We start from the raw sequence: 12282 nt of genomic DNA, 5'->3' as shown, positions 1-12282 counted from the left end.
TTATCAAGTCAGTCAGCCGCAGCGCCGTTCAAAACCACGCTTAGTTCTGCCACTCACAGCACTACTTGTTTGCCTTTTCTAGTTTCATACGTCACTGCTTACGACCACAGCCTTAATGCCTCAGTTCTTTATCTACCCAAACATTTCGGTTGCTGCAGCATAACTGGCTGGCTAAAGCCTCAGCAAATGTACCGCAGGGACCAATCCCTTCCGGGCTGAGGAGAGGAAGACACTAAATTACCAACCAGGTGATTATCATTATTACCCCTTTCCACTTCTTTATAACGTCTGAAACAGGCCACTTGCTGGTGTAGCTGAGGGAATTCTTCTGTCTCTCTGACTTCTCTGAAAATCAGGGGTACAAGAAGGGCACCTGGACCTTGCTTTGCAGTCTAAGGAGTGTAGCTGGGTAAAGCCTTGCTGGTGCCAAGCCAAGTACTTACCCGTGTCTTATGTGATACAAACCTTTCCATCTTCTAAACAGCTCTTGCTTAGAGACTCACAAGGCATCTAGGATACAGCCACATACCCAGTACTTGCCATTTGCCCTCCTTTTCCCTTTAGGTGAGCGGCTCTTCTTTGGGCTTTTCCAAAGCCTTCTGAGCTCCTAAGCAAGTGTCTGGCTTCCTCAGGCAGAACCCACCACTGCAGAGAAGGCTTACAGTAGGATCTTGCTGTTGAAGACAATTTCCTGCCATGGCCAAAACGCCACTAGTCTGTAGCCACTCTATAAACCTCTTGGCCAACACGAAATTATAGCAGAGCTCTGTCCTGTGCTGACAGGTCTCTGTTCACATCCACCAGCTACTTAGACCGTTCCTTAATTATTTTTCACGCACACACAAGCAGGTAAGCGGTGAGAACTCTCATGACTCTCCAGGTTGTCTTTTCTTATGAGCAGGCACAGAGGCATGATGTGATTTATATTGCCTGTACTAACAGAAAAAAACCCCTGAGAATAAGAAGTTCCATCCCGCTTCCCAGGACAGAGCACTGCTCTGTGCTAGTACTAGGGGAAGGGCAAGCCTCTTATCTTCTGGTGGGAAGCACCTACAAAATTCCTGCTCAAGAAATTATCTACTTCAGGAAATGAGACCCAAACGAAAAGGCTTGGAAGTCACAGATTTTGTCCTACGTATCAGCCCTGGCAGCAGATATTCTTGCTGCATAACAAGAGAATGGAAGGTGGAGAAAGAAAAAGGAAGGGAGTGTGTAAGCCATGGTACTAGGGACTTTTTGCCTGCGCTGTTTGCATATTAACTCTTTGACTCACCCCAAAAGATGGCACATCGTCATGAACATTCATATATATCATTGCTCCTCCAGTGCACTCTTTAGGCTCCCACAAAGATGCTATCTCCACACCTTTTTTCCCTAGACAGAAAGCATCTTGGGCCTCCTAGCACATCTTCTGGCCCTTCTTTCGTGGGATTAGAGAATCCAAGACCTTTTCCTGAAGGGTCTCCTGTCCTACCTCTGCCTCAAATACCCCAGGTACAACTTTTCAGATCTTGTCTCCAAGAAGCTCAAAGCCTGAGCCCAGTCTAATTTGTCCTCGGGTTCTCATTAGGCTCATTACAGCCTTGCCTAGCTTGCTGCAATTTTCTGCTGATCAACACAGTCTCGACAGACACACCCTTCAAGGAAGCAGCAGTTCCTAATTTTCTTCCCTATGAGATAGCCTCCTCCCTTTGCCATAAGCCTCCTTTTTACAACGCACTGCCAGACCTGCCCCTTGCCCAGGTGTGACCAGGTAGGGCTGACCACGGCCACCTTTCTCTTTCACACTTCCCCAGGGCCATTCCCCCACACCAGGGCCCCTAAAAGAACCAGTTCCTCGAAAACAAAGACACATCCATTTACACTCTATAGGACACCGAAATTAGGAGAGTGGCAGTATTTTATAGCAGCTTGGTTTCTCTTCTGATGGTTTGGTATGGAGTGACGTACCCTTGTGAGGGCTTGGGCTGGTGTGTGATGGGTGTTACGCTTTGATCTTTATTGTGGTTTATTTCACAACTTCTCCTGCCTGACAGATAAGTACCTAAAAGCCTGAAGACCATTACCCCTGCCCTGAAAAAAAAACCAAACCAAAACACCAAAACCAAAAACCAGTCCATGACAAAGAGAGTGGCTGTGTTTAGTTTATTGATCGATCAAAGCAGAGACCAATGTGCAACAGTTGAGGGCGCAGGGAAGAGCGTGTTTGCAGGATTTGTAAGGGAAAAATCAGGGCGAAGGGTATGGCTTCAGCGCTCAGCATTCGCCACGGTGTTTCAAGAACAGAGTTCCCTGGCTCCGCCTGAAGAGAAAAAGGGAGGCCAAAATTACAGACATGGATCTCAGTTTTATAGTCTAACTTCACCCAAATAAGCCAATGCTCTCACGCTCTCCAAGTTATAAAGCACTTCTTTTAATGTTTCACCTCTTTCCCGATTCCCCAGGTTACATGCTTTCTCACATTAAAGAGATTTGGGACAAACCCCATAATTTTGGACACCTCCTACGGTCACACTTTAAAACGATCTGGCAGGGAGGGAGTCAGCAGTGCTAGGAGCCTGCAAATGGGGATCTGGATTTAATTGCGAGGGAAGGAGAAGACTCACTCAGGCTTAAGATCTGCAGTGCCTGGGGGGTGGCAGAGGAGTGAGTGTCAGGAGAGGAACATGGAGCAGGGATGGATTTACCGAGGGGCTAACAGGAGCTCTGGGGCTTCCACACCAGCTGCTGCTGCTGCTGCGTGTGCTCCAGCTCCTCTGGTTTCATGGCTACGTGGTGAGCTCCATACTTACGAAAATGCGCTGCAGAACTGGCACTTGTTTCCGTAAGTTTTGCCATCGGAGCCACAAAGGGGCTTATAGTCAGCGGTGCAGATGAGATTGTTACCCGGCTGTTCGCTGCAGTCAATCTGCTAATAATGGAGCAACAACACATTTTAAAGCTTTTGTTCCTCATATTTTCCTACATGAGTGTTTTATGTTTATTTAAAGTTTATGACATGCCAAAGCATAAATGCTCTTTTCAGGTGCAGGGCTCTGTTGTTCTAGCAACTCTGCAAACTCAGAGGCAGAGAACGTGCTTGCCTGGAGCAGCCTGAACCGAGGAGAAGGTGGGGGCAAAAAAATCTAATAAATACTATTATAAATAGTGAAATGACCATGCTGATATTTCCAGGCTGGCCCTCCCACTGGCTGCTCTGGTTCAGCAGGCTAGCAGAGGCAGGCATACAGAAAGTGGATGGTCACGAGCCACGCTGCAGAAAAGTATTCCCACCTGAAGAATCAGCACTGCTAATAGTGCTGGTAGTATATGACCCTCCTGCTCTCCCGCAGAAGGTATGAGGCAGCATCTCTTGCTCAGCCCCTTTCCCAGTAACCGAAGGTCTCAGCATCCGCTGACTGCTGTGTTCCCAGGGCAGAGGGCAGACTGCGTATCTGAGTCATGGATTTGGTTCAATCCCCTTTGACCCTAGCATACTTTAACTATGTTCCTCAAATCCTATTTCCAGGCCAAATGTACCAGGACGGCGCAGGCGTTTCTATTATTTAGTTACAATTCAGTGAATTTGTGTTGTACAATGTACTGTAACAGCAGTTAAGAGTGCAGATTTCTGCGCTTTACCTCTAAGCATTCTCCCTTGTGCCTCAGGTCTATGTCCAGTCCATTCCTTTGGGAAAAGAGCGAGTTGAGAATGAATGAGCACAGCACAGCCACTTCACAAGTCAAACTACCTCCTTCTGCTCTAAATACCAACATGAGCACCCACGGATCCAGAAACCCCTCCCGTGACCCAGCCCCTTCGCTTACACCACAGCATTGCAGAAGCTGCACTTGTTTGGGTAGGTGGTCCCATCAGTGCCGCAGATGGGCATGTACTCCAGGGTGCAGGGGACCGCACCGCCGCTTGATCTCAGGTAGCCAGTGCAGTCAAGCTGAAACAGTCACAGAACAACATTTTAATCTCCGCTCCCCTTTGCATCAGTCCTGTGCAACGGAGCGCGGTGCAAGAGACATCTCCCCCTCTGCCCGGGTCTGCAGGGGAGAGGAGCTCCCAGCCCCAGCGTGGCGGCATTGATGTAGCACAAACAGCTGAAATCCTGCGCGTGGGTACAGCATGATCCTGGAGTACCTGTTTTTTCCTGTCCTGAAGCGGCCTTCATCCCTGCCATCTTGGGGCTTTTCACTATGAATGCCACCACGAAGGATCTTTGCCTAAAATGCCTTATGCAGCAGCAACTTTTGCTGCGAAATGTCAATGCCCCTTTAAAATGGAGTTTATGCTCACCTCGGCGTTTCTGCAGTTAACTCTGAGCGTACTGAAATGGAATTCGTTGTATTGTGTTAAATTGCACAGCCAGAGTGTTTCTTTACTTTCTCTAACCTAAAAATAGAGATACTTCTCCACGATAGCTCCATATATTGGTAAACAAACTTTATGTTAAATGTTCCGATAGAATTGGTTTTTCCGTTAGAAAATCCAAACTTCCTCTGGGAATTTCTTAGCTTCAACAAGCATCTAGGTCTGAAGAGAAGTGTTTTGATGACACAGAAGCATTATAGAAATCAAAAGTTTCCATTCTTAAGTCTGGTGTTATACACAAGATAACATTTAAAACCTCATTGTTCAAACAAGATTTAAAAGAAATTCTTGCAAATCTGAAATTCTTAATTTTCATTCCATTTCTGACAGTTTGGAATTCTGTGGGTTTAGTACGGAATTAATCCTAGGCAAGGTTTCTGTCTAGCTCTCTTTTACCCACCACTGCTCAGCGCAGCAGAAGGAACCGATCTCAGACCATACCTTAACACATTTTCCATCGTGCTTCTTGTCAATGGCTTGGTTTCGGCTGGAGGGAGAGAGAGAGAGAAGGAAAGGAAGGATTAATCTGTTCATACCATGTCATCTCACTCATAAAGCCCCAGTAATTAATCATTCAGGAGCTTTGACACGGAAGATCACGGGCATTAGGGAAGGCAGAAACTTAGGAAAAATCTAGTCCACCCCATGATTAGTCACAACCCCAAAGGCTTTTGTCTGGTGCTTGAACTGGGATTGTAGGTAATCAGGAGACCTGGTACTCACAAGATTTCATTGCAGAGGGAGCACTCGTTGGAGTAGGTCACGTTGTCAGTCCCGCAGACGGGTTCATAGTTGCGGGTACAAGCAAGCTGGTTTTTTTCAGACAACATGTACCTGCCGCAGGAGGCCTGTTAAAGACAACTTGTCATTTCTCCAAATGGAGAGAAGAGTATGCTTGTGTTAATCATGTTTTCACTGCGTTGGGAGACTCCTGTTGGTAATTTTTTTCCCTATTGTTCCTCCATGGTGAAGAAGAGAGGGAACAAAATATACCATGTTTCTTACAGCATACAAAAGCACCTTTTTGCTATTAATTAAGACTTTCAGTACTTTCGGCAAGAATTGCAGGCAAAAATGATCATTCCTTGGGAAATCAAGACAGGAAAGATATTTAGGCAGTTATTCAATAGTTGTGTAGATTTTCTGCTGGCACTCTGTGCTGTGCTGACTCACTCTACATTATTAATTACAGTCTTTTTTATCATCAATATGGTAAGTTATCTTTCTCTGACAATGGTATTTTCTTACTTTGGGGAAAAGAGGTGGTATAATACTTAGGGGCTTTTTCCTTCTTGCTTTCTTGCTCACTTTCCTTTTTTTCCTCCCTCAAGCCTTCCTTGGGGATACAGTGTGAGTATGAATTATTCATCTACTAGACTTAGAAATCAAGACTAAATGACAAAGAAGATCTACTACTCACCCGTTTTTGAGCAATAACAATATCTACAATAAAAACAGAGATTATAAAATATAAAAATTGTACAATGTCCTTGAAAATTCCTTTGGAATCATCAATTTCCCAACAGAGTAACCAAATACACTTTTTCATTACTGAGAAGTGATTGTTTTCCCAAATGTTTTATCTACTCCAAGTAAACAAGAAGTTATATACTAAGATTAAAAAAATCAATTCTTTGTGAAACTGGAAATTTTGACTGACTAAAGAAGAAATGGGACATAAACTTTTCTCCTTTTGCAGTACTATTATCCCCACCAAGGCTCATAAGCTTAAATCAGACAAATGCATCCTACCAATCTAGAGTATTTATCTGCACAAGGATAAAGTTCTTTAAAAGAGAGCCTGCGTATTACTAAATCATCACATTTCCAAAGGGCTGAACTCTCCTTTAGGATGTATATATAAAGGCAAATGTTCAGGAGGACTGGAGATACTAGCACAGACTGTAACAAAAACAACTTACCAGAAAGGCAGCTGAGAAGCACAAGCCCAAGAAGGGCAACGCTTCTTGTTGTCTTCATAGCAGAGATGGTTGTATAGCCTGTTACTTGCAAATCTGTCACTGTTGAGTTCAGTAGGTGGTTCTCAGCCTTCTCTATCCACACTGTATATATACATCTCCCTGACCCTGTGAAGTCATCCCAGAAAGTAATTATTTGCTCTGTAAACTAAGAAAATTGTATTGATTATTGAGTTGAGCTCTAAAGAATACTTGTTTGTTAGAGAGATGCCCAGAAGAATTAAACAAAAATCTGAGCTACACCCAGCTTGTTAACAAAGGCGCCCTGCTGTACAAAGAGTGATTTGTACTTTCCAAACAAGAGCACTGTCTCAATAGCAGATGTTGTGAAATTACGTATAGAAGTCGGTAAAGCAAAAAGAGCGCATTTGTTGACAGCATTTGAACTTGCACACACCATATTACATACACTAAACAGTATTTGGGCTGCAGGAGATTTGTGTGGTACAGCAGAGTGGGGGGGAGCACAGCAGCAAGGGACACGCTAAGCTTTTACAGACATAAAATCTGGGGTTTGGCAGACATCGGTGTACTTTAAAGATGCTGAGGGCTCAATGAATCTCTCCACACTCTCTTCTGTAGTTTTCTGGTACATGGGATTTCTCACCAAAAGGAAGGAAACAGTCATCACAACAGGAAAGCATTACCTAAAACTTCCGAAGTTTATAGGATGTTTCTGTGCAGGAGCAAGAGGTATTCATCTGTTGGCAATGTGTATGAGTCTGATTAAGAAATGCTGAGAATAAATAGCCTTAAGTCTGGACTGGCATAATGTCTCCTCTTAATGGCACACAAGGGGTATTCTGTGCAGGTGAAACGGGCTTAAAACCAAAGGCATTCAAGAAAAATTTGCAGCAGCTGCAAACAGAAGGTGAGTCCTTAGGCTCCCCCCTTCCCCCTCTTGTATGGCATTAAATTTAGAATGTCATCTGAGAGTCATGGTTTAGGGAAGATAATTGAAGAATAACATGCTAGGCTCTGTTAAGTGATTCAACTCTATTGCAGGGGTATGGAAAACCAAATAAGGAATATCGCATAAAAAATACATTTTTGATTTAAGGTAGTTACGGAAGGAATTGAGGGGTGGAACAGGTTTGTGCTTTAGAGGAAGCTTGATTCATACATGTGGCTTAAAGGCAGCCTGAGTTTTAAATAGAAAATCAGAATTGTTTTTCTTATTATTGTGGGAGATGTTCAAGTCTTGGCAAGGGCAGATAAATCATAAAAATGTAGTTGAAAGTGTAAGGGAGTTGTAGTCACGGAATAGAGCTTGCAGGATTTGGCATGTTAGAATCATAGAATGGTTTGGGCTGGGAGGGACCTTAAAGCTCGTCTAGTTCCAACTCCCTGCCATGGGCAGGGACACCTTCCACCAGAGCAGGTTGCTCCAAGCCCCGTCCAACCTGGCCTTGAACACTGCCGGGGATGGGGCAGCCACAGCCTCCCTGGGCAACCTGTGCCAGTGCCTCACCACCCTCACAGAGAAGAATTTCTTCCTTATATCTAATTTAAATCTACCCCCTTTCAGTTTAAAGCCATTACCCCTTGTCCTATTGCTACACGCCCTTGTAAAAAGTCCCTCTCCAGGTTTCTTGTAGACTCCCTTCAGGTACTGGCAGGCTGCTATAAGGTCTCCCCAGAGCCTTCTCCCCTTCCAGGCTGAACAACCCCAACTGTCTCAGCCTGTCTTCATAGGAGAGGTGCTCCAGCCCTCTGGTCACCTTTGTGGCCCTCCTCTGGACTCGCTCCAACAGGTCCCTGTCCTTATGCTGGGGGGCCCAGAGCTGAACGCAATACTCACAGTCCTGTTCGTATCAATGAAATAATTTTCCTGACAAATAAATGAGTAATGCTATTTGGATCTTATTCACAAATATCAGAAGTTGAAGGATTCCTTTGAAAGCTGTTTCTGTTGTATTCTTAGCATCCTGACTGACTTTCAGATTCCTTGAACTGATTATGAGCATATTTGGAAGGGAAGCAGTAATCACAGAAGCATTAATATTGATTATTCTCCAGGGGCAAGAATGCCAAAGCCTGAAAATCCTCAGAACTTGCACTAGCTGCCGGCAGAGATGGCACTTGCTGGTTCTGCGGCGGTTAGTGAGGCTGCAGGAACATAGTCTGTCTCCTCTTCAGCTCTGCGACCCGAGCTTTTCCATACCCACCTCCAGACCTGAAATCCCCAGTTACCAGAAACGGTGCTACTTCTCCAGTTGCCTCTCCCACCAGGCTGAAATCACACTGGTTGCTCAGGAGCTGTTGTGAATGGCAGAGTATCTGCTAGGGAGCTGCATCGTTCTCCTGTTTGGCCAACACCTGCCCTTTGATTAATTAGATCCGCTGGGGAGATCCCCCTCTGATTGACATACTGCTTCGGAGGATCTCAGTAGGCAGCCAGGACTGCTCCAAAAGCAGCTCTTTTCCTCCAACAATCCTTGCCACTTCACCAGGAAGCAGGGAGAAAAAGGGAAGCAAGGAAAGAGTCTTGCTATAGGGTCCATGAGAAAGGATGGGTGATAATTGGTAGCAGTCAGGGCAGGGCAGCAAGAGCTGCTGGGCTAGGTGTGACGTGGGATTGCACAAGGGAGCTCCATTAATGAGAAACAGAGGGAATGGGACAGAAATAATTGCGGGGCAGCAGACAGGTTGAAAACAGGCATTAGGAGCAGTCAAAAAAACCCTGTCTCCATGTATTTGGAAGAGTGAACTTTGGGAAATGTCATACACATGTCGCAAATGGGAAGGGCAAAGTGAACTCACCTGCCAAAACCTCTCTGTGGTATTTGAGAGTATCATGATGGTGGGCTCAGTAAAGTGACTTTGGGCATAGGATTACTTTAATGTTTCTACAGATATGACATCCAATAGAAAAGTTTAAATAAAACTCTTACTGCTATTTCAAGTTCTTGGAGGGCAAGCATTCGGGAAGGTTATAGCCACTGAATGGGATAAACATTGGCAGTCATATGATGGATCCTCTTGTATTAAGGTAAATTTCCAATAACTCTGGAAATTCTACCCAGTTTCTATACCAGCATTATTTCTTCCCATAGCAGTCATATTTTCCTGGGAATCTTTTCCTCTGGTCTCAAGACTCCCTATCTCAAGCAAGTCCATAACCTACCACGACCTAAAAAATTCTTCATTTGTATTCCCTGCTTTAATTTTAAACTTGTCACAGGCTTCATCTGACTACAAAGAGAAATGATACTTTAAAATATTTTTTTTTTCAAAATAAAAAAGGTGGATGTGTGCATGCAAGACAACATGTTGTTATTCCAGCAGCGGTATCATTGTCCTTGCTCCTGTATCCTGCTGTCACACACCACACCATAATCAAGAATGAAGTGGTACTATGCTCCAGTCTACGCTACTGCAGAGACAAATGCAAAATGCATTTCTTCGCCATTGACAGCGATGTGGCACACCGCAAGAGCTCGCAAAACAGGTTGCTGTTCCCAGACCTCTGCACACGGGGGCAGAACTGGATCTTCTATGAGAACAAGAATTCAATTTACAGCAAGCAAAGCCCCTGCTCTAAGCCGCACTCATCTAATATTTCTCCTTGTAGTTCAGCTATCTGATTGCTGCCTGCATATCTCTAGTCTTTTAAGCATAGATGATATCACAGGCAAGGGTGTCTGGAATAATTTGACTGTCTGGGAGCTGCATACTAACAGCAAAAGGCTGAGGATCTGGCTCTGCACATCCCAATCCCTCAGCGAATCTCAGCTCTGCCACACTGCAATAGCTCTGACACAGCCAGCCCCCAAAAACGACATCTCCAAGTAATTTTCTTTTAAAACATCATTTTATTTTTCTCCTCATCAAGAAAGAACATACTAACAAACCATTTATACTGAATGAAGCCTCAGAGAGAAACTGCATTAACGGAAAGGTCTAGACTGGCCTGAGGTATATTTTAGCCAGCAACAAGTAGAACAATATGTTAAAACAGAAGCATTGATATAAAATAGAGCAGAACAAAATAACCACATGCAATGTGTTAATCAGGTTGTGGGGTAATTGAATGGCATTTCCTAAATTCACAAACATCAGATAATGACATAAAATGCTGAGGTACTGCTTAAAGAATTGTACCATAAAATACCTCGGCAGGCAGACAATGTTTCCTGCCTTGAATTTCCTGGAGGGAGAGTTAGATTAGTAATGGTGAAGAGGATTTTGTGTTGTTGTGGCAGGATTTTATTGAGCAGCAACAAAAGAATTCTTTCCAGCGAGGCACTCATAAAAGAGGACTGTCTTCCTCTCCATCCTAAGAAGCTGCCCCCGCTGGGCCAGGGGGTCTGGAGTGCCGCTGGGGTCCTGCTCAGCCCTCGGTTACTCCCGAGTAATGCTGTGTAACTCCGCACCAGGGTGGAGGATTTGTCCCCGTTCATTTCTACTCACAGTTTCCCCTCAATTGCCTGGTGGATTTTCCTGTTTAGCGGACATGGCACCTGGAAGATGCTCTCTGAGGACCACGGGGATCTTGAGCACGATCGGGAGCTCCACTTGTCTCCAAGGCATCATGGCTCCTGGGGGGCCATCCTCATCCTCTCTGCTGCTTCCCAGGAAAGAAAAGAAGCGCTGGAGCAGGTGTTCTCTTACCCCCGACTCCCTCGCTCGGTGGAGGGGGACAGGAAGGAACGTGAAGCCCCTGAGCCACGCAGCCCCGACACTACCTCCCAGAGCCTCAATTTGTCTTGGTCCTAAGAAATTGCATCCGACACTGAAATGCCTTCCCGCACACAGACCTCCCTCTCACAGGAGGGACATTCCAGCCCCGGGAAGGGACTTGGCACTAAATGGTTGCAGAGAGTCATGTCTTTTGGAAATACATTGTCTCCCTTCAGAGAGCTGCTCTCTCCAGTCTCTGGAAAGTGACACATTGTCACTTAAGATCATTAACTGTTTGACTGTGTGACTGCTGCCTGTACAGCACGCCACGCTGCCAGTGCTTCGCTGTTAATGAATAATAAATTGACGCTATGACTCTGAGCCCTTCCTTTCATCAGCTGAGATTTCCAGAGGCCGAAGAATCTCAAAGGATCCTCTACGAGCAACAGTCGACGTAATTACCTACAAGCAGCAGCTAAGTGGTGGGTGAGGTGCCGAAACGGGCTGCGGTAGTGATTGCTAGCAGTCCTCCAAACACCAGGTCTGTTAGGACTGCCTGCCTGCCCATTGGGTTTCTGCAGTACCCCACAGTGATGAACGTTGCAAACACAAACGTGGGCAGCCAGGTATCTGCCTGCCCAGAGAATATATTCTGTCCTGTTGCTTTGGGAAGCAGAGTTGATTGCAAAAGGGCTTCTCTCACCTAAAGGTGGGTTTCCAATCCTGCTCACAAGGGGAAGAGATGCAGCTGGGAACCGCCCTTCTTCACCACTTCTCTTGTGGGCGTAAGAAATTGGGGATAACCCTGGAAACTAAACCAGGAACGAGCAGCTCCTGGTGCCAGCAAACCCTCTGTGCCTTCCTTGCTTTTGCAGAGCAGCCACAAAACACCCCCCAGCTGCAACAATCTTGGGACTGCCTCTAATTATGTGTATGTTCGGGTTTGCCTGGGGCCGCATCATGCTGCCAAAGTCTACCATACAGTAATGCAGGGGTGAGGCGGCAGGTATCTGACAGCAGCGGTGAGGGAGGCAGGCCGTCGCTCTCACCCAAGCAGAGTGTCTGTCCAGGATGCCCTTAGTGGAATAAATCGATTGGAGCATTGCACCAGGATGCATCTCCAGACCTGGTTTGCTTTTGGAAAGCTGGTTGAAGGCAGGTGCCCTCAAGATCTACCCATTGCCTTTGCAGTTGGGGTTGATTTCTTTGTAGAGCAGAACAACGTATTCCCTCTCCCTGTAATTTGCCCATTAATACCCGCACCCCAGCATTGTTGCAGTGATGTAATCGTGCAACATCTTAGGTAAAAACAGAATGAGA

General features: G+C 45.5%; 1 protein-coding gene across 2 annotated transcripts; it reads right to left on the bottom strand.

Annotated features, from left to right (window-relative positions):
• Positions 1 to 2144: 2144 nt before the first annotated feature.
• On the bottom strand, positions 2145 to 6570 carry LOC126050986 (ovomucoid-like). Of its 2 annotated transcripts, none has more exons than XM_049829591.1 (8): positions 6283 to 6570; positions 5781 to 5803; positions 5084 to 5208; positions 4802 to 4847; positions 3808 to 3932; positions 3622 to 3667; positions 2793 to 2911; positions 2145 to 2302 (listed from the first exon to the last, which is right to left on the bottom strand). In XM_049829591.1, the coding sequence occupies exons 1-8, from the start codon at positions 6338 to 6340 to the stop codon at positions 2257 to 2259; spliced, it is 588 nt and encodes a 195-aa protein (XP_049685548.1). In that variant the 5' UTR covers positions 6341 to 6570; the 3' UTR covers positions 2145 to 2256. The 2 variants fall into 2 exon arrangements, with proteins under 2 accessions (XP_049685548.1, XP_049685549.1); XM_049829592.1 differs by having other exon boundaries at positions 2793 to 2908.
• Between the last annotated feature and the right edge of the window lie 5712 nt (positions 6571 to 12282).

Source organism: Accipiter gentilis, chromosome 26, assembly GCF_929443795.1.
Source record: "Accipiter gentilis chromosome 26, bAccGen1.1, whole genome shotgun sequence".
NCBI classification, from domain to species: domain Eukaryota; kingdom Metazoa; phylum Chordata; class Aves; order Accipitriformes; family Accipitridae; genus Astur; species Astur gentilis.
The sequence above is the reverse complement of the archived record's forward strand: the minus strand, read 5'-3'. Positions and strand labels throughout refer to the sequence as shown.

Coding starts and splice junctions, on each gene's coding strand:
- LOC126050986 (XM_049829591.1), bottom strand. CDS start 6,340: ATGAAGACAACAAGAAGCGTTGCCCTTCTTGGGCTTGTGCTTCTCAGC. Junction 4,848..5,083: donor TCCCTCTGCAATGAAATCTT/GTGAGTACCAGG, acceptor CTCTCCCTCCAG/CCGAAACCAAGCCATTGACA. Junction 3,668..3,807: donor AGCTTCTGCAATGCTGTGGT/GTAAGCGAAGGG, acceptor CTTTTCCCAAAG/GAATGGACTGGACATAGACC.